Genomic DNA, 21,308 nt, shown 5'->3' with positions numbered 1-21,308 from the left:
CCCCGGGGGTGACAGTGAGGGGGGGACATCCTGGTGCGGGGCCGGGGGGGAATGACTGCGTGTCCCCCCTCTGACCCCGCAGGGGGCATTGTCCTGATCTCGGGTACCGGCTCCAACTGCAAACTCATCAACCCCGATGGGTCAGAGACGGGCTGCGGCGGCTGGGGACACATGATGGGTGACGAAGGCTCAGGTGAGGCCAGTGGGCAGGGGGTAGAGGGGGGGGCACTAGGGGGAGGGGGTCTGAGCTGGCTCCATGCTCCCTCTGCAGCGTACTGGATTGCGCATCAGGCTGTGAAGATGGTGTTTGACTGCATGGACAACCTGGAGGTGCCACCCCACGACGTGAGCTACATCAAGCAGGCCATGTTCGACTACTTCCAGGTGCTGCTGGAGGGGTCCTTGGGGGGAGGAAGGCTGGGGGGTGGCTCTGGGCTGTATGTCAGGGTCCATGGGGGACATCATGGTGGTGGGGTCTGGGGGGATGGATGCTCCAGGCTGCACACCGGGATGGTGGGAACCCAGCGGCTCCAAGCTGGATGGTGGGGTCCTGGGGTGTCCCCTGTACTGGCCGCCAGGACGCAGGGCTCACCAGTGGGTTTCCCCCCCGATTCCTGGCGCTGCAGATCTCCGACAGGATGGGCCTACTGACACATCTCTACCGCACCTTCGAGAAGTCCAAGTTTGCGGGATTTTGCCAGAAGCTGGCAGAAGGTAGGGAAACCCCTTCCCTGGGGGGGCGCAGGGGGAAGGGGTCGAACTGGGGGGGGCTGGGCCTTGGGGCAGCCATCCCTGGGGATGACTGGGGCCGCCTGTCCCTGCCACCCTTGGTTCCTGGCTGGGGACTGTCACCTCTCTGCCACCCCTCCCCGTGATGGCTGCCCGGCCCCGATCTCTGTCCCCGGCGCACCCTTGTCCCTGAGCACCCTGTGCCCTCGCTGTGGGGCGGGACACACTCCGCTCCCCACACACAACCCAACACGGCTTACGGGAGCCGGCTGCAAGCCCCGATGGGTGCGGAGGTGTGGGGTGGGGGGTTGTCCCAGGTCCCTCTCCCATTCCCCCACCCCCTACCCCGTACACAGGCGCTCAGGCTGGGGACCCGCTCTGCTGCCACGTGTTCAACAAGGCTGGCAAGGTCCTGGCACGCCACATCGTTGCCGTGCTGCCCAAAATCGACAGGGTGAGAGACGATGGGGAGAGAGAGAGGGTGCATGGGGTGGGGTGGGGCGGTCCCCAGGGCCGGGTCTCACCCACTGTTCTCTCTCTCCCCCCCCCCACCCCGGCAGAGCCTGTTCCTGGGGGAGCTGGGGCTGCCCATCGTCTGCGTGGGCTCTGTCTGGAACAGCTGGGAGAGGATGCAGGCAGGTGAGCGGAGGGATGGGGAGTGCTTGGGGGGGACATCCTGTGGTCCCCCATGACCCCGACCCTGCGTGTGTGTGTGTGTCCCCACCCAGGGTTCATCCAGGTGCTGGCACAGGCGCGGGAGGAGGCCCCCGACCACGTCTTCTCGCGGTTCAGCCTGCTGAAGCTGAAGCGTTCCTCAGCCCTGGGGGGGGCCCGCTTGGGCGCCAGGAACATCGGCCAGGCCCTGCCCTTGGACTACGCCGGCAACGTGGATGTCTTCTACACCCACGACTTCTAGCCTTGGCCCCCCACCCCCCCCCGGCCCCAGCTCTTGCCCCACAACTCCCCCCGGGGTGGAGGGACACTCTGCACGTGGTGGCGGGGGTTTGGACAAATGGATTTTGTAATTTGGCAATAAAAAGGTTGCACCACCCAAAGGGAAATGAGCCGGGAGCTGCGCGGGGGTGATGGGGCAGCGAGGAGAGGAACTGGCCCCAGCGCAGCCTTGCTGGGTGGGAACAGCTCCGAGCTGTTGTGGGGCTGCCTGAAAATGAAGAAAAATGGACCTTGAAGGTTCCTGTTTTGGTGCCCAAGGAGGACAGGCTGCAGTGGCCATGGGTCTCGGGACGGGGTGCTGGCCAGGCCTGGCTGGAGACTGAGCCTGCTGGTGCAGGCGGGGGGGTCTGGTGCTTGGGGGGCAGCTAGACCCAAGCAGAACAGGAGGAGGAAGGAGCTTGAGTACCCAGGGTGCATGAAGTCATCAGGGTGCTGGTACCTCCAGCTGACCGCAGGGACCCTGATCTCAGCCTCAGTGATGGGGAGAAGGGAGCGATGCTGTCCCTCCATGAGCAGGGGAAGGAATATTTTGGTCAGGATGGTGTGAGGGCAGCCCCCCCCCCCAGCTGGGGGCTCACCAATGGGGTCACCTGCTCCCTTTGCAGACTCTCAAGCTGCTGCTGGGCACTGACGGCGAGCAGCAGCCCCAGCAAAGGGGAAGGCTGTGGTGGGTCCTGTCTGTGTGAGTTCAAGCAGCTCTCTTGGGGCTGGACTTCATTTAAAAGGGACCAAAACCAACCAAAACGAAAGCTCTTTTTGCTTCTTTTGTTTGGAATACACAGCAAGGGGCTGTGCCTCATCTAAAGCACAAACCCGAAAGCTGCCTCTTCCTTCCAGGAAGACTGGATGGGAAGTGCAGACACTGGGACAGGCATGGAGCTCATGTCCCCAGGTGGGGTTGATCGTGCAGGCTCAGCCTGCTATGGCAGCTTGCTCCATGCCAGGCTCCACCAGCACAGCGTCCCAGCAAGGCTCCTCTGCAGACCAATGTCCTCATCCAGCAGCAGGATGAAGGTATAAACCAGAGCTGTTTCCTCCTCCAGCCATTTCAGGCTTTGCCCAGCCTCTCGCAGAGGATGGTGGAAGCCAGTGCTCCCTGGCCCCACAGCAGAGCCGAGGGGAGGGAACAGTACCACCACTGTGGGGGTGAAGGAGGAAAATCCTCCAGCAGCTTCCTGCTGGGACTGACATCAGAGGAGCTGGCGTTAAATGATGACCTTAGGTCTTCTCCAGGCAAGACTTCTGCACCGCGCAGTTCCAAAAAAAGTTTATTTTTAATAACGCATTGTTTGAAATTTACAGCACATCAGAGGGTGAGGGTGGTTTTTTTGGGTAAGGAATCAAATGGAAACCAGAGAAAGGGTGGTGGTGGTGGTGGGGAAACTGCACTACCGCTACAAAAGAAGTTTGCCCAGCATACAGCTGCCCTTCCCCGTGCCCACACAGGCGCTGAAGGCACGGGTTGTACCGGGAAACAGGAGAATTCACCCCAAACCAACCCCTACCTCTGGGCAGCAATATTTAAGATGGGCACCTTCAACTGGCTGCCAGCTCCAGCTGCAGCAGTGTCAGGGTTTAGTGCTGGTTTTAAGACCCGCAGCCAGCGAGGGGAGATCTGTTGAGTTACGGAACGGTCTGTACAGAGAGCAGCTGAGCTAAATCAGCTCAAACCTCTGCTCCCCGTTAGTGTTTGTGGTCCAATAACCCCGGGCCCTCCTGCTGAGCTTGCCGATGGGCGCCGGCGGCAGGAGCTGCCTCGCTCAGCTTTGTTGTGCCGAGCTAATGGAGACAGACCGAGCTGTCAGCTATTGAGTGGCCATTAGCTTCCATCTCTGCAAAGCCCGCAGGGATCTGTAATCCCCCTCCATTAACTACTCTGTTTAAGTAAAGGGAATACTGGAAGTAACTGTACCCGGGAGGTGAGATTTACACGGATGAGCAAAAAGCTCCCATCCACGTTACTAGAGCCAATAACTATTTAAACTGTTAGGCTACGCCCCTCACCGAGAAGCTTCTGCTTCCTTTGGATACAGATTTCTGACCCTGCCTCTCCAAAGGATCCCACTAAGCACAGGATTTAAAATACCCGAAGCACCCAGGTTGATGGTTTGGGTAGCTGAAGCCTGACCAGCTCCTACCGATGGGGAAAGAGGCCCCCAAAAGCAAGTTTACCCGACAGACGCATGGATCCTGCTCACCAACAGCCGTTCCAACAGCTTTGCCTTGAATGCCATCTGCCACCAGAGCCTTGGCAAAGGGGGCTGCAGGGACCAGCACAAAGATGCTGCCCATCACCTTCTCTATCCAAGTTTGTGGGTGCTCCTTGGGACTCAGATTCATCCTGACAAAGGATCCCCCTCCTTTCCTAGGAAGGTTGCTTGACACCAACTCCCCACCGCTCCACTCTGCTGAGAATGGGCTCTATTCAGTTTTCTTGGATTTATTTCAATGAGAACTGAAGGTACAGATGCTTCTGAGCCACAGCCCGTAGTGCTGGATAAGCTCAAGAGTTGGGGGGAAAATTCTTTAAGGTGTTTTGTAGGAGCAGCCCTTCCCTTGGGATGGATGCCTGAGGGGGTCTGGTCTTCCCTAAGAGCTCCCACAACTGATTAAGCAGTCAGGACTCTTATCTACCAGCAAAGAAGCACGTAAATTAGTGTTCAGCACCTATTGGAGAGCTGGGCAGGCTGCTGCTTAGAGGAATTTAGGGTTTACAGTCTTGTTACACTTCACCTTTCCTTTAGTGAAAGAAATCCTGGTTAACGGAAACAGGGAAAGCCAGCATGGCTCCTGGCCCAGGCTCACTGCATCCAGGGTGGGAGCAGGTGAGCAGGGGGATCCCTACAAATTCTACTTAAACAAGAAAACATGACTTTTCCACTAGCAGGTCTGAAGCACGCATCAAAATGGGCCTCTGAAGCAGGGGGAGTGCTGGCCTCGAGGACAGACCTAAGGGCCGCAAGTCCTACAAAGCAAAAACTGCCAAAATAAGGTGATAGACGATACAAAGAAAGAGTTTGGGAAAAAAAAAAAAAAAGAGAGAGGAAAAAAAAATGAAAAAAAAGGTACTTGAAGCGTAGAGCAAGATTTCGCCACATTGCAGCAACTCCGCTACGGCGCAGAGTCCAGCTGGGGGCTGATCCCCTCCCTCCTTCCCCCCCGCCACCTTCCCCCGGAGCCGGGACACAGTCTTTCCAAAGCCTGCCTTGATGGTCAGTACTTCACGCCGGGCACAAACTCCTTGGCATCTGGATTCAAGTTGCTTTTGCTCTGGAAGAGAAGAGGAAGGGGGGGCCCATCAGCGGTCCAAATGCTGGGCACCTCCTGCCAACCATCGCTCACTCCATGGACCCGCACCCCCAGAGGTGCCCTGTCCCACCAGCCGCTTGCTGAGGATGCCACCATGGACATTCACACATGCAAAGCATCCTCCCTGGCCCTCATGTCCTTGCAGGCACCCGCAGCATTTGAGATGCTGCTGAACAAGTGCCAGCATGAAAGTATGTACTGCCAGGCTGAGTTTTTTTTGGGGGGAAACATGGGAGAATCTGCTGTCTCTGTCTCTCCCCGTTCTTGCTTTGGCACCGGGCTGCTCGTGGATGGGCTGTGAGGTACAAGCGGCTGTTTTATCCCCGACCACAGCAGCTCTGTCTGAGCACAGTCAGCAGGACCAGACCAGAACAACCCCCACAGTGCTTTTCCATACAGCCCTGCAGCGTATTCCTGCTTTCAGGGGTGAAAACAGGGGCTCTGCAACACAGCAGCTCTTCCGAGCCACCCAGCAGGTTTCCACCACACTAATTATCTATATAGGCTTGGGCCACTCAGTACCCCTACAGCAGACCTGGCCTCCCATACCTCTCCAGCCTGCCAGGACACCTCAGTTCTGCCCCAAAAGCAAGAAAGGTCCTGGCTTGCTCTGGAACCACAGCCCGGCTCATGTGCAAGTGGGAGCCCCATTTCCACAGCTTCCGGAGAGCAAGTTCTGCACAGCTGGATACTTCTGTCTTTAGGATACAAGGCTAAATGGAGCATCCTTGCAGAAAACTCCAAAATGCATTGTCACTGTACATCAGTACCAGCTCTTGCACTGACACCCCACTGCCACTCAGGAAAAACCCCAAGGAAACCCACCCCCCTTTCCCAGGACAGGTCCTCCGCTCTTCGCCAGACCTCGCAGCACGTCCTCTGAGGTCCTTACCAGAATGTCCTCTGAATTGTGGTCATCACCAACAGAGAGCCCGTTCAGCTGCTGCTGCAGCTGCCCCATGCCCTGGGGCAGGTCGCGCGATGGAATGAACCAGTCCTGGTCTTCTTCCTCCAGCATCTCCTGGAAGCAGCGGTCAAGAAACTCCTGCTCCTGCAGCTCCTCTTCCACCTGCCCAAACATACAGTTAGTTGCAGGAACAAGCGATGCATCTTGGTGTTTTCCATACACTGTTCCCAACTGGTAAAAGCAGAGCTTGCAACGTGTCTACTACCTCACCCTGGTATCTGTCCATGACTCAGAAACACTAAAATACAGCCAGAGCTATATTTCAAACCTGGATGAACCCAGCTTTGTCGACTTGCCTGTAGCCAACTCTAGGAAGTGGAAGAGCACAAAAACTGGCACTTTTGAGTGGAGCAAAGCTGTGCTCAGGCATCGTGTCCCGGCTGCTGAAGACCCCCAGAGTGGGGAGATGCTGTCTGTGAGCTCACAGCACCAGGCGAATCCAGAAGGGAAAGGGACAGGATTTACGGGACGTCCAGATGCATCAGCACACACACAGGATTTCAGGCTGCCAGGCTCCAGCGAAGCTTGCTGCAAAATGAACAGGACGGCTAATAAAATCACAGCTGGGAAGCAGGGCTAGAGGTGTGCATGGTTGTGTGGATCCTCTTCTACGGAGCGATGCTGTAGCTCTGCCAGCCTGTATTTGGCTTTCTTGCTTCCCCTGCTTCTCCTGATAAACACCGTGGCTGTGCTCAGCCCGCTCGGCAGCCCTGTGCTCTGCAGGCACCAACACAGGGTGGCAGTCGGCTCCCGTGAGTGCACCACGGATGACGACATCTCTGCTGCTGGAAAACTCCTCCCGAGGCCGAGGAAAGCCACAGGACCTGGCTCAGGCTCCTGGAGGAGAAACCTGCTCAGGCAGGGGAGTACAGGCAAACGGAGGCAGGAGGGATGGGCAGGAGGAGGACCCAGGGGTCCTGTCCTTATCCTCAAGCAGTGATGTACCATTAGTGTGTTGCATTAACCAGCTGCTCCCGCCTTCCAGGCTGTTTTTCTCTGGATGCTGACGCTGGCAAAGCAAGGGAGGCAGGGAGCTGCACAGCCCATGCTGCTGGAGGCCTCCTGCTAAACAGGCACGTGGTCACCAGAAAATAAGCAGACGGGGTGACAGCCAGAAAACAGCATGATTTTGAGCAGCTGTTATTGAGTCCAAGAGGGCTGAGTGAATCCATGAATCACAAAATGCTCCAAAAAGCTTAAACCCTTCAGTTTCACAAGAGAGCAGAAACTACAACCAAAACTGGCTTCCTGGGGGCAAAAGGGGAGCTCTGTAACCCACTGCACCACGTACCACAGCTCCTGAGCTGGGGATGGGCCAGCAGCCCCTGCCATTGGTGGGCTACTGGGGTCCCACTGTGCCACCATGGTGTTTACGGAGACCTGTCTATCACAAACAGCTTGGCAGGTAACCCTGGTAAACACTCAGGACTACTCACTTTCAGGTTATCCACAGCCAGTCCCCACTACATTTTAATTACACCCAGGAAAACTCCTTGTGAGGAGTTTCCTCACAAGGAACTCCTTTTCTCCTCCTTGTCACTCCTTGTGATGAGCTTTCTCATCAGTAACCAAGCCTTGGACACTGTCTTCAGCCTCAACCGCTGGAGAGCTGCTCTCCACCAGCCTTAGAAATCATGCCTGGCCAGGGGAAGATCCCCCTTACTGCTAGCAAACCATCCCATCACTATCCTCAACCGCGTTTTCAGAGGCTGTCCTTGAAAACACAGGGCAGCAGTAGCATGTCAAAACAGGATATTAATAAAAGAAATGCCCCAGGACTGCTGGCTTGCCCCAGCAGGTGACAATGATGCTGGGGCCAATGCCAGTGCTGGCTCTGAGCCAGGGATGCAGTGATGACATGGGTTCTGGACCAGGGTATAGGCAGGGGGAGATCCATCCTGGACACACTCGGCCCTGTACCCACCTGCTACCCCTCTAGCCAGAAACCATCAGCTCCTTAGCACCACATCGTGACAACCTGAACCAGGAGAGAAAGGGTTTAGTATTTGCTCAGCGTTCCTCTTTGGCTTCCTGTGGTATTTAATACAGCTTTGTCACCTCCTGCCCCAGGCCCTTCACCAACCTCACCTGCTGTCAGCAGAGTTTCTTCTCAGCACAAGAGCCCACCACTCCCTTTTTGCCCTCCGGGATGTGCTGGCTCCATGGGAAAAGGAACGTCGCTAGCATAAATAAGGGAAGACCGTGCCAAGAAGCTTGTGGGTTTCTGAAAACACCTGCCCGTTCCACTTGCTCAGTGCCTGGATGGCAGAAACCCTTGTGGGGGTGGGGAAAGAAGGAGGGGAGGGGGCCAAGGAAGCAGTGTGGCTTCAGAAAGCTGTGGAAGGTGGAAGAGAAAGTGAAGATCTTACAGAAGCCCCAAGCCACTGGTGCTTACATGTGAAGGCAGCAGAAGCCACCATTGCCACTGACAGGGACATGCCTGCTGTTCCCCACCCTGTGCCCCCATCACTGGTGTCTATCCTCTCCCAGGGGCACTCAGGAGAGACTCTGGCCAAGGAGCAGAACAGAGCCAAACAAGAGGCATGGCATCCCATGAATACCCATGCCAGCCCAAGGATGGCTTCTTCGAGGAGTGCTGCCTTCTGACAGACAAAGGTCCTGGCACAGGACAGCTCTCCCTATCCCAGCTGGCGCCCCACCAGCAGACACATGGACTTCAAAGCCCTTGAAGACTTACTTCAGCTTCTGTACGAACCATTTTTCCCTGAGCAGCGTTTCACCAGGAGACGGACAAAGGGCTGAGCTACCAGGGCATCATTAAGGAGTTGAAGCCCAGGAGTGAGGGCTGGCAGAGCAGGGAAACACGGGCGAGTGTCTTGGTGACACAGTTTCCAGTACAGGGAAGCCCTGAGATCTTGGCCTCATTTTCATCCCCTCTCCATCTGCACGTGCTTTTCTCTGCCTCGCTCCTCCACCCCTGGACACTCCCTCTGGCATGGAGCTGCAGTATGGTTTGCTTTGCACTTTGCCTTCATCAGGCTTTTAATCAGAACAGCGCTTTACAAACATTAACTAATTAATCTTGCACATTTCCATCAGCACAGCTGCTTGTGGGGGCCAGCTGCTGTCTAATCACGTCATTAAATAAAACAAAAGCTTTGAGTCACAGCTCGCTAACAATTGCTGAAGTGACGTGGGGTGGCACACGGCAGCTGCTGCACACTCACCAGGAGCTACTGTCAGCGGGCGGCTGCAGTTTCCTCCTGTGGGAACAAGACTTAAGTATTACCATATGGAGATTTTCTGCTGAGAACACCAGTAAAGCTGATGAAATCCTCCTTTGGTGACCAGGGGTGCGGTGGGGACATGAAATCCCTCTGTCCATCTTGCCTGCAGCTCCAGCAGTGCCTCCCTGCCAGTCTCCCGACATCCCGGTGATGAGAATCCAGTGCTTGGCCACACTCGTGAAGATGTTTTAGGGAGGGGACAAGCATCCAGGAGAGTTCAGGGTTTCTGCCCGCAGCACAGCTCAGGGCATGCTCCTTCCTCACCCAGTTCAAGGTGTCTGACTTCTCTCCAGCTACTGAGATGATGGCAGGAGGGACCAGTGAGTTCTTCCCTGCTGCCTCGTGATGCCCTGGCATTTAGACGGAGGCCCAAAGCAGAAGCATGAGGAGAAAACTATGTGGCTGCTCCTTCTGCTCGGAGTCGCATCATTATTCCACAAGCAAAAGCTGTTCAAATCTCACCATGATCTACTGGAAGCTCTTGAGAGCTTAACTGGCCACACAGTACCTAGTGGCCAAGGCTCCTACCAAGTGGTCTGGCTGCTCCCAGCGTATTTGGGACTATTTCACTGAAATGGAGACTTCTACCCGATACGAGAGGTACTAACTGCAGGAACTCATTGCTGAGATAGCTAGGCTACAAATGCTCTCAAATTTCCAGCACTGATTTTTATACTGGTCCTCTCCTTCCAGCTAAGCATGCGGGAAGTGGAGGTATCTTTTATCACAGCAAAGCACAGAAGATGACTGTGCCATCACTGTCCATCTCAGAAAGATCTGAGAGGATCAAAGGCATCGTAAGTTTTTTTTTCCCAACTTCATCCATCCCATGTCCTTACAGGCAGATCCAATATAAACAGGATGACTCGTCCCTCAAGCAGGGCGCCACCATCTCCGTGCAGGGCCTGCGCCAGCTGTGACTCAGACACACTTCATGGTGCCCATCAAAGGACATCTTTTCCTCTCCTCTGCCCTTGCATGTCAATTTTAGCCACAGAAACACAGAGCTGGCAACCACCCTCCTGTCCTTACCTGTCTGTCGAAGTCTTCTTCATTCTCCATCCACATGTACTCTGCAAAGGGGTTGTTTTCCTTTTCATCGTGGCCGTTTACTACTTGGTCCTCTTTGGATTTGGGACTGGACGCCGTTGTACTGGCGAGGTCAGAGCCATTCATCATTACTGACTCTGGGAAGAAAAATATTGGGGTGAGGGAGCTGCCAGGGAACCCTGTGTCCCCCAACCCATGCCAGCCATCCAGCTCCCAGGTGGGTGCTTGCCAGTGGCCATGCTGATGGGTAACAGCTCAGGCTTCCAGCACAAGAACCTGCTGCTTCCACACTGCTTTTCTCATGGCACGGTGCTATTCCTGACTTCTTGAAAGTGCTGGAAGTAGCACCCCACCTCCATGGCAGGTGGCAGCATATGTTTTTCATGGCTTGACCTATCAGCATAGTCTGAACATACTTGGTCTGGACTTAGACCAAGGGCTGACCTGACTGGCAGCTCCTCAAGAAGTTGTAAGCAGGACTTGGAAAGGCACCGGCACCCCAAACCCTGTCCATCCATCAAATTTATTTTATATCTGCCACAAAATACATCAAAAGACCACAACTGGGATATCACTGCAGTCATACCAACACAACAGAAGCAGATTGCCCCCTACCTCAAGATACTGAATTTTTTTGGCAGAACATCCATACGCCAGTTCATGTCCCTTTATCTCTGCTGTAACCTCTTTATTTTTAGAGGGCATTTCGCAAAAGCCTGTTGGTTTGCGACATGAAGACTGCCTTTTTCTAAAGCAGGCATTCAGAGTCTCAGTAGCACAGCCTGAAGGAAGACAAAGCTTAAGGAGTCCCAAACCTCCATTTCTGAGAGGCTCCCAGGAGCAGAGGGAGGGAAGCACACACAGACAGACAGGTGAGACAATAATTCAATAGCAAAATGCGACGGAATAGTGAAAGGTGGACCAAGACCATCAAAACCCTGCTGCAAAACATCCAAACACCACATAATGACATCCCAGCTGTATGTTTTACTCTCCCCTGATAAAGACTTCATCTAGCGCTGAACTGCATCCAGCTCCAGCACAGCACCGGGACACAGGGAGGAATCAGAGAGCATCCCACATGAGCAGGGGCTGGAAAACATGACTTCTTGGAATGGCAGGAGTGGGTTGGTTTGGTCTCGAGGAGGATGAAAGCTGGGGAGCCCCACACAACAGCCAGTTGGACTAGACAAACATTGTAGGTCCCTTCTAATGGAAATATTCTATTCTATTCCATTCCACTCCCCTTTAGGTATGGAAGAAGGTTGCAGAAAAATCAGTCTTTTGTCCTTGTGGATACAGAGGGGTTCTCAGTCTTTGCAGCAGTAGAAACTGGATCTGGAGGGGAGAGTGAGGACGGGAACTAATACCCTTTGCAGGGGGACAAGCCTCTCTCAAAAGGCTCAGGGAACAGCTAGTGATGAGCACCAGGGTGATCCAGGTGTACCTACTTTAGGAACACAAAGACAAATTAGATGACCTCTCAGAGCCTCCACAAGCCCCTACAAGACCGTGAGAGCAAGCAACATCCCCACCAGAGCTTGGTCTTTTCTGTCTCCACCCAGGTCACTGCTGCTGTCAGATCTGCATCCCAGCAGCCACTTCAATCACCTGGGAGCAGGAATCCCACACTACTCTTTAAAAGCTGCCTGCTCTAGGGGCCGAAGAGATCATTCTCATTTTGGGGAGGAATCTGAAGCACAGACAAGTGACAGCTGTTACATGTTACTCTCTGAAAAGCATCCCTGTCAATAACAAAGGCGCTCAGCCCTCGTGTACCAACAGTCTTGGGTCCCCAGGAGCAGCACGGCTTTAACACAACTGCTCCTGGGCAAAGAAAAAAAGGGTGAAAAAAGGGGAAAAGGAAGAGCAGCAAGGTCCTCGGGCTCCCTGCAGTCCTGAGGCGCAGCACGAGGCCGCACTGAAGCCGCCTTTGTTATCTGCAGAGGAGCAATAAAGGCTCCGAACCAAGCACGGAAACATCGAACCGTGCCAAAGCCAACACAGCGGCTCTCCTGTGATCAACGAGACTTATTGACGGCCCACAGCTCCAGCCTGGCAGGAGCGAGTCGCAGGGCAGGCGGGAAGGGAACAGAGCTGCAAAGCAAGTAAAAAGGCATGGAAGGCTTGGACGGGGGAGCTTTCCTTCCCTCCCTCCCCGCTTCTCTCGCTGCCAGCACAGACGTTGGCACAGGCACAGCCCAGAGCTCAAGGACACACAAGTTTTGAGGAGCTGGTGGGGTTCACAGCTTATGTACCACATCTAGAGCTGCGTCCTCTGTGCAGACGGGCAGGATTGGTGCTGGGTCAAACCGAAAGCCCTCCTGCTCCCCTGCTGTAGATCAGGCAGCTGCTGCCAAGAGACAAAGCGAGGTGCCTGTGCTGGTCTGGCAGCTCCATACCCGCCACTGCAGAAAACAGTTTCGTTGGAAAAGCAGCACAACAGGGAAGGAAAGGTGTTTGCAATGTTTAATTTTATGCTTTTTATAAAAAAAAAAAAAAAAAAAAAGAAAAGTTTCCTCTCCCTCCCCCAGACTCCCACATCCACACTCCTCCCTAATTTGGCCGCAAAGAGTCCTTGCTCCCATGGTGCCGGCTCTCGGCAGAACTTTGCAGCTCTTTCTGAACAGCAAAGGGGGCTTTCCACTAGTGTTTGCTGTGGGTGACGCAGGACCCACGGCACAGCCGTGGGGAGCTGTGGGTGCCGTGGGAGGAGGAGAGGCAGAGGAGGGCAGCCAGCCCGACGTGGCGAGGGCGACGTGCTGTGGTTTGGGAGCAGAGACATGAAAGGATGGCTTGTGTCTAGTTTCCCTCCCAGGTTTATAACGCAGCAGTAGGACTTTCATCATGGTTCCCATCAGCAGGACAGGTTTTTCAGGCAGAAGGGGAGCAGCAAAGGCAGCAGCTCAGCAGAAACGTATCATAACAGTGGGGAAGCCCCAAGCACCCCAACATCTGTGCAGAGCCCGCAGGCCCTTGGTCACCCACACGTCCCACTCCAGTGCCAGGAGCAAACCGAAGGGCTCCCACATCCAGTGGGGCAGGCAGGGTCTGGGGATGCCAGCCAAGCTCCGTTTCCTGATTTTGGCTTCCACTGTTCCCTAGCAGGGCAGACAAAGGGCCAGGACCCCTGGGAAGGGACCCCTCTGCCCGCAGCCCCGGGCACACTATGCACCATCTGCTGCAGTCCCTGGGCTGTGTAAACAGACCTGCTGCTTGCCAAAATTAGAGCGCAGGAAGCATTTGTACCTCCACGTCATGGTCAATGCCACTTGTTTACTCTGTCACCAACAGGTCCATTTTTCTTTTTTTTTTTTTTTTTTTCTTCCCCTTCTTTATGTCTTCTTTTAAACACATAGGTGTCCAAAGATCCATCCCCAGCCCCTCTCAGCAGACTCAGAGTCACCCATGTTCATGGTGGAAGCTGTTTCACTGTGGCTATCACACATTTCCCTACCACACTGTTCCCACCTCTTTTGTTAAATTTAAGCCATCCCAAAGCTTCCCGAGCCACCCCACAGTCCTCACCCACAGCCACCCCCTGCTTGCTGAAGCCAGAGGCTTCTGAACAGCCCCAAGCAAAAAGGGAGCTCGGAGAGGCCAGCACGGACATTTAAGCATCACAGAGTGAGAGAGAAGCCCTTCTGCAGAGCGATGCCCCTGTGCTTTGCTGGGAAAAAGAGCAGGCAGCAAGTGGCAGGCAGGAGAGGCAGGCTGCTCCGTGGCACTGGGACAGCCGACTGCCCCGCAAGCTTGTCCCTGGAAGGGGGCTGCTCCTGCCTGCACGTCCACTGGTAATACACCGGGTGAAAAAACTTACCAAACAGGGAGACAGGCACCCAAATCTCCTGTCGGTGCTGGCCGGTACAGCACGAAGGGCAGCGGGTACCAGGGGCAGTACATGCAGACAGCAACAGCACAGCAGAAACCTATGTGATGTACCCCTTCAGTAGCCCAAACACGAATAATAATAATAAAAAAACCACAACAAAACACCAAAGTGGTTTTTTATCTACCATTTTTCACAGCTGGGTCTGAAAGGACCCAAGGTCATGGTTTCCCCTTATTGGCCGGCACTCGGAGCACACCAGTAGTCCCTCGCAGCAGCCCCAGCCGTGCAGAGCCATCCCTGCTTGGAAAAGTGCCTTCCAAGGGTGCATTTTCCAGTCTGCCTGAGCCAGGCTGAATGTATGTTTTGGTCTGCGTGTTATTTATCTGAGTCACCAGAGCAGCGCTGTAACCATCAGCCTGTTGACGCTCTACCAAGTACGCACAGAGCCAGGGTAATTTTGATATATTGCTGAGACACTGCAGCAGGCTTAATGCTCTAAACCATGGCTGTCCATTAAAACTAAAATAAATTTTAAAAATATGCTTTCTTATAATGAAGGCTTCTTGGATTTATTTCTCCTTTCCCCTGGAAAATTAAGTAGATTTAAAAAAAAAGGGAAAAAAGTAATCTTCAACCTGGGGACTGAGAGCTAAGAAAACACATCCAGAGCACACAAACCACCTCCTGTGAGCTCCACATCCTGAGCTGGAGCACAGCAAATCCCAATGAGCTACACCTTGTGGCTGCCTGCAAGGCAGGGAGGCAGCCTGGGAGGTCCCTGCTAGTCTTTACAAACATCTCTTCATCATTCTTAATGCTCCCATACTCGCCTGGGGCTGGAACAGCAGCCTGGCAAAGTAGGTTTTCTTTGGAAAAAGGTACTGGACAATGTGAGCTGGGAAACAGCAATTCAGCCTTCACTTGGTATTTGGGTGATGCTTAAAGGCGTGATGTTTCAAGGCTACAGATTTCACGGGACCTGACACCAGCTGGGGTGGTGCAGTCCTGGGTCCAGGCAGTCCTGGGTCCATTAGCCTGGAAATAGTCACCGAGGCAAATTGATGCAAGTGACCAAAACATCCGAGGGCAACCGAATCAGTGTGGCTTGTGCAGGAAGATGCCAACACATCACCATCTCAGTGCCAACGGCATCTAAAGGAGATGGACCTTCCTGTGTGGACGTGTCTCTTAGCCCCTGTGCTGCTGCGCGCAGATGGCACTGTGGTCCAAGCACATGGCTGGGCATCATCCAGCCCTGCTGCAGAACTCACTGCAGGGCTGTGAGCATCATCTGCCCTTCAAAGCCAAGGGGGAACAGCAAGAGACACAACGCAGGGGTCAGCGGGCACAGTGGTGGCTCAGAGCTGCCTGGGGCAGGCCTGTTCCCTCTGCTCCCAGCCCTTCACCTGATCCCTTTGGCAGCGGCAGACAGGTGCCCACCTCCCTGCGCTTCTGCAGCTGCATCCCACCTTGTGTGCACCACACTGGTGCAAACCCCAACAAGGATTGTGAGTGTGAGACACGCTGCCCTTGCTTCAGCGCAGAAGCTGTGAGGCCAGACATGCTGCCTCGTCCCACTCGGATCCCGCTCCTTGGAATTACAAAGCGGAGCACAAGCAAGGTTCCCTTGTCACCACCTTGAGACATTCGATGCAAGAAGGGCAGAAACTTTGTGGATGAGCTCTGGAGGAGGTTGGGGAAGGACTCCTTGGAGCAGGCAGCACCCAGGTGTGGTATAAAAAGGGGTGGCTGACCCTGAAAGAGATAAGGCTGAGACAGAGGAGCGAGAGGACAGCAAGCACAAAGGTGTAGCTGCAAGAGGAGCACAGGAGGTGAGAGTCTGATGCAGAGGAGGAGATAACACAGGGCAATGTGGTCGAAGTGGCAGGGAAGCAAGGTGATCTCGCAGGCAAGCATTTTTCCAGTGGCTAGCCACATGTGGAGGGAACAACAGGCGGGCATTGCTGCATGTCCACCTTGAGCAAATCAGGGACCTGTGGCACCGTCCATTGGGTGGAGAGGGACAAGAGGCAGCAGACAGCGAGATCGCACTGTGGTCGGAATGAGCCGTCCTACAAGAATAGTGTACATGCAGGAATGCTTCAGGCTCCTGTGAGGGAGCAGCATAAGGCATGGCGAGTTATTAATAATCTGGATAACGCACTTCAATATCCCAGAATTACACACGTGGTTATCTGCTCTTTCCAGGCCATTAGACTGTTTCCTTACCTAATTCAGGAGGATAATACACAGCAGAACAAATCAGGGTTAGTCACAGCAGGAGTGAAGAAGTCCTGGGAGGCAAGACCCTTCACAAGTCCCACTTCTGGCTGGTTTCTGCCCCTATGAGAGCATCCCTTTCTTACTCCAAGCATGGCATGAACCACAATCCTCCCCTTCGCCCCCAAAGAGTTAACAAGTCAGCACCAGACGGGAGAATGGAGCACAGCTGTGCACTTGGCTCAAGAGGAGGGACATATGGTCCTCCTTACCCTCCCAGGCTGGCGCGGCCAGAGCCAAAACCTCGGCGGAGGCTGCTTCAGCGGGGAGCGCCGGGTTACATGATGGAGGAGGCTGCCCAGCCAGGGCTCCCAGCTCTAAAAATAGCTTTGGGAATCATTGTGTTTGCAGACGGGCTGGTCTTTCAGCAGGAAAACCCACCCAGCGCAACCCAGACTTGAGGAAAGAAAAAAAAAAAACCACAAGCCCTTCTTTCTGTGTCCACTTTCATGGCTCCTCTCCTTCCCAACTGCCCTGCAAGTGCTTCAGAGCATGGCTAGAGCTTTGCAAAGGCTGGCACCACGAGGGAAGGCGAGAGGTTAGTACTGCATCCCCAAGAGCTGCTGCACCCTCATCCCAGCTGCACCTTGGGTTTGACAACACTCAAATTTCAACTTGTAGAGCATTCATAAAAAAAGGCCCCACTATTTTTACCCCTCAACCAGTGCAGAAATGCTTCCCACAGAAGACGCATACTGGAGCCCGAGTGAATTGGATTAAAGTCCTCAACCAGAAGCCCAGGACTGCTCCGTGCCCAGGCAGCGCCAGGGCAAGGAGGGGAGGAGAGGGCGGGATGCTTTTGCAGGCCACCTCTCAACTCCTCTGAAGCAGCAATTAGAGAAGGGCAGCTCATTAGCCTCATTTCCCAAGAGAGTGGATTTTCACATTCCAGCTTGCACAGGTACTTTTTGGACTCCACAGATTCAGCCCCACTTCCAACACCCTCACTCCTTCCACGAGCTTCTCCTCCTGCCCACCTGTGCCTCACGCAGTAAACGTAGAGATTACCTTGCTCTAATCTCCGTTTGCAGATAAGGCCTCTGCACTTCAGAGTCCCAAGCTGCACTTTTTATCTCCCAGCCGTGTAGACTTTTCCAGTAGCCGTGAGCGTTGCCAGCTGCCCTGCATGGCACTTGCGATGTTCCCTGGGCTTTGCTTCCAGCTGGGTCTCACCGGGGAACCCAGCGTGACTGGGTCTGGCTTTTTCTGCACAGCTGCAACCCGGCTCCAGCCCAGCCCACGCTCTATCACCACCCTGACGTCTTTCAAGTATTTTTTCCCCAGGCTTCTCCTTCCTATTATACTGGCGCTTCAGGTTTTATTCCCTACCACCGACGCTGAAGCGCTGAGCTGGCGAGCTGCTGCAGACCTGGGGGAGTCACCCACTGCTCCCTGCTGTCTTCAGCCCTCTGTAATTACAGGGCGTTAAGTTTTCCTGGTTAGTCTGGACTTCTAATGTTAGGCTGGACTCCTGGTACTCCCTTCTCACACCGTCTGGGCTATTCAGGGGGTGTGCCAGTCCCTGCTCGCAGCCTGCAGCAGATGTGGAGCTTTCCATTTATCTCAGTTGCTGAGGAACTGCATCCTATTTCCATCTCCGATCTGGGGGATAATCTCATCCTGCACTATTTTAATCTGCATCCACAAGAACAATCCCCCACTTTGCTCAGGCACAAAATGAAGTGCCGCCAGATCCCCTGTCATTTTGAAAGCACTAGAAACGTCAAACACCACTCTTGAGCTGTGTCCAAGAAATGCTAAAAAACCTAATTTCAAATTCATCCCAAACACTGCTCTTCATTGAGCTACTTTTAAATCTCAGGCAAAGACAACACGTTCTGCACTTCACAACTCAAAACCAGGTCCTGCTGCTCACCAGGATTAACGCTACAGTACACTGCAGCAGTGATATGGCCAGCCAACACCACGCATGAGCCCATGAGCAGCAATATTCTGTAATTTCTTTAAAGGACCTGATAACTGAAATTTTAAGGGCTTCCAAACAGAACATCCACCAAGCAGCGTCTTCCAAGTCTCCAGGCAGCGGCAGCCACTTCTGCTCTGGGAGGGGAAACCTCCTGATCACAGCCAGGAGATGCTCTCCCCACAGAGGCACCACAGGCTTCCCGCACAGGGACATCCACGGGGCAAGGCAGGGACAGTGTTCCCTATCTGACTGGATGTGGGCAGAGAGAACGGAGAGTACAGAAAGCCAGTGGTGCAACTTCTACAGCACAACAGCTGGAAACTGAGACTAAGGAAGCAAACAGAACGCTTCGCCAGGGCTCTCCAGATTTGCAGGAGCAGCTTTATCTCCGTTTGTGATGGAGGCCCGACATGGAGGTACCTTTCCAGGCAGCTCACAGGCTTCGCCCATTCTAGCACTGGATGTCTGCCCTCCACACCATCGCTTTCACTCTCAGCAGGGATGGGGAAGCAAAGCAAAGAGAGGCCAAGAGGGCTAAGGCAGATGTGGTGATTTGACACACATTTCAGAAGCTCAGGTCTACACCTCGGCAGCTGGACCACGCTGGCTCTTGCTGCTCCCTCCCTTGGACAGACGCAGTCTGCCGGGGCTCAGCACTGTCCTCCAGGCCACCAAAACCCGACAAAACACGCCCTGTCAACACCAAATGAGAACGGGTGCTGGCCAGGCTGGCTGGCAGCTGGCTTTCAACAGCCTGGATTTCAGCTGCTTACAACACCGGCATGGATCAAATTAACACTGGTGTAAAGGCCGGTGCGATGACAGCTCCAGCTCCGGAGATGGACGCTGTCCTTGCACCATTGAGGTCCCCAGGGTGCCACAGACTGGCCAGTGCAGCGGTGATGGATGACCCAGAGGTGAACAGCCAAGGGTCTCGCGTCACAGTCCTGTGGCCAGCTGCAAGGGGGAAACAAACTCCTGCTTCAAGGGAACAAGCCTGTTTTCCCCCTTGGCTGTTCGCTTTCTAGAACAAAAGCCTGAAACTTTCCATGAAAGTCCAGATCCCTCTAACAGAGCCCTTGGATACACTGTGCACCTGCGTACAGCTGGCGCTTTCTGCCTGTCTCAAATAAGTAGTGGGGAATCCTGCAAGAACATGTGTGCATCTTAGATACAGCATGTACACATGCCTGGCTCTTCCTTACTCAGCCTGGAAAGGGGCTGTCCCATCAACTTGTCGTCCAGGAGCTCTCCAGAGGGAAGAACTGCAGACTTCTTTGCACAGAAAGGAAACATGGATGTTTTCAATGCAAGACTGTAACACGCATTTTTGTCTCAGGCTATTAGGAACCAAACAAACAGCAGTGAGGACTTGAGGCAGTCTTTTTCTGTAGCCTCTATGGCCAAGGCTAACAGAGGAACAAGGATCCAGATCAACCACACTCCAAAGCGACACAGACTCCAGCGTGCATCCCGTCAAGCAGTCACTGCGTCAGATGCAGAGAGAAGTTTTCCTACCTGGCCAAGACGCTCCTGTAGCAATATCTGACTTGTCACTGCACGCCAGGCTGAAACCTGAAGAGCCGGCACGTAACAAAATATCTGAAGGGCACAAGCCAGGAGCCAGCTACACCACACTGAGCCTACTGCTGCCCCATCCCGTCCCCCATAAACATAGCTGGTGGGGGCAGGCCAACCTGGGCTGGGGAGGGCAATCTCCTCCTAGCCCAAACCCACCCATGTGCTGCATTCCAAGCCCCTGCAGCGCAGGCTGGTCTAGTTTTTTAGGTAAATTTGAGAAACCACTTTCCAGTCACTGCCATCTGCAAAGACAGCACATTGTGCCACCTGCCTCTGGGCTGGGGAGGTCTCTCGGGAGCAACAGCAGCGTGCAGGACCACTGTGCCCATCCCCTGCACGGTCTGCTGGAGTGGAGATCGTGCTGTCTGAGTGGGCGAGAGCAGGCTTAGCAGGGAGAAGCCGGTCTGCCCCCACCCCACGGCTTTGCTGAACGCATCCCCTCCCTGCACAGTGGGTCAGCAGCGTCTGTGACACACTTCCCTCACCTCACCCCACGGGCAGACAGTGTGGCCCACGCAGAGAGGAGCCTGAGGACTGTTGCTGGAGCCTGCTGCCGAAGGGTGCTGAGAGGCCAGGAAAGGATGAGCGGCAGGGCAGTGGGAGAGCGCCCAGATGGAGTCTGGCAGAGCCCCAGTCACCAGTGCTGGTTTCTCTGGTGAAACCAGCCAGGACGGCCTTCTGCCAGTCTCTCCGACCAGGACGCCTGGTTGAATACCTGCTCCCGGGTCTCCTCCACACCCGCCTCACTTTCCATAGAAGGAGCTCCTCCAGCAGCCTGAGCCCCGTGCTTCCCAGTCTCTGGCTTTACCCGGCCTGCGTGTCCCGGGGGAGGGAGCTCCCCCAGTAAAAGGCGGCACCTGCAACCCGCTGAAGAGACTCGAGGTGCGCTCCTTCATCCCTGCCCCAGTTCTCCCCGCCGGCCACATGCGGGAGCGAGGCCGCACCCCCGGCGCTCCCCAGACGAGGGCTGCCGGCGCCTCGTGGTTGCACTGAGAGAGGTGCGAGGCGCAGCCGGGGCCAGGCCGAGGCCTGCGAGCGTCGCCCAGCGGGGCTTTAATTCAAGCCGGGCCGGGGCCTACCCGGCCTGCGCCCGCCGGAGGCCCACCAGACCCAGACCCCCCCCGGTGCTTGCCCCGAGAGACCGACGGGCTGCCGGGGCCAGGTCGGGCCCGCGCACCAGGCTCGACCCGGAGCCCCCCTCCCTTCCCACGTACCTGCCGGCCAGGCCGGGCCAGTATCGCTCCGTGGGCGCCCGCCCTCCGCTGCCACCGCCGCCGCCGGACCCCGCCGTCGCCCGCCCCCCGCAGCCCCGCGCGGCGAGGACACGCCCTCCGCCCCGCCCTAACAAGACCTGGTATCCCATTGGCCAACCCTGCCACGCGTCCCCGCCCACCCCCCGCCCAGCTCCGAGCCTGGTTGGGCGGGAGGGTG

At 55.1% G+C, this 21,308-nt stretch overlaps 2 protein-coding genes across 2 annotated transcripts in view; one reads left to right on the top strand and one right to left on the bottom strand.

Moving 5' to 3' along the window:
* NAGK (N-acetylglucosamine kinase) overlaps positions 1-1,784 on the top strand; it is a 25,348-nt gene extending 23,564 nt beyond the window's left edge. The window contains exons 11-14 of the mRNA XM_014966724.1: positions 627-714; positions 1,086-1,183; positions 1,290-1,368; positions 1,458-1,784. Of these exons, the coding sequence (XP_014822210.1) occupies positions 627-714; positions 1,086-1,183; positions 1,290-1,368; positions 1,458-1,645 (453 nt within the window). The 3' untranslated portion in view covers positions 1,646-1,784. The remainder of the gene's footprint in view (positions 1-626; positions 715-1,085; positions 1,184-1,289; positions 1,369-1,457) is intronic.
* Positions 1,785-2,923: 1,139 nt separating this feature from the next.
* On the bottom strand, positions 2,924-21,178 carry PAIP2B (poly(A) binding protein interacting protein 2B). The gene is made up of 4 exons (XM_014936076.1): positions 21,092-21,178; positions 10,240-10,394; positions 5,885-6,061; positions 2,924-4,953 (listed from the first exon to the last, which is right to left on the bottom strand). The coding sequence occupies exons 2-4, from the start codon at positions 10,384-10,386 to the stop codon at positions 4,897-4,899; spliced, it is 381 nt and encodes a 126-aa protein (XP_014791562.1). The 5' UTR covers positions 10,387-10,394; positions 21,092-21,178; the 3' UTR covers positions 2,924-4,896.
* Between the last annotated feature and the right edge of the window lie 130 nt (positions 21,179-21,308).

The sequence above is a fragment of the Calidris pugnax genome, unplaced genomic scaffold (assembly GCF_001431845.1).
Source record: "Calidris pugnax isolate Ruff unplaced genomic scaffold, ASM143184v1 scaffold14, whole genome shotgun sequence".
Classification (NCBI taxonomy): Eukaryota; Metazoa; Chordata; class Aves; order Charadriiformes; family Scolopacidae; genus Calidris; species Calidris pugnax.
Note: the sequence above shows the minus strand (reverse complement) of the source record. Positions and strands in the feature narration are given on the sequence as shown.

Excerpts from the sequence above, each read along its gene's own strand:
- PAIP2B (XM_014936076.1), bottom strand. The coding sequence starts at position 10,386 with ATGATGAATGGCTCTGACCTCGCCAGTACAACGGCGTCCAGTCCCAAA. Across the intron at positions 6,062-10,239 it reads AAGAAGACTTCGACAGACAG|GTGGAAGAGGAGCTGCAGGA; the intron begins GTAAGGACAGGA and ends ATGTTTGGGCAG. Across the intron at positions 4,954-5,884 it reads ACAATTCAGAGGACATTCTG|AGCAAAAGCAACTTGAATCC; the intron begins GTAAGGACCTCA and ends CTTCTCTTCCAG.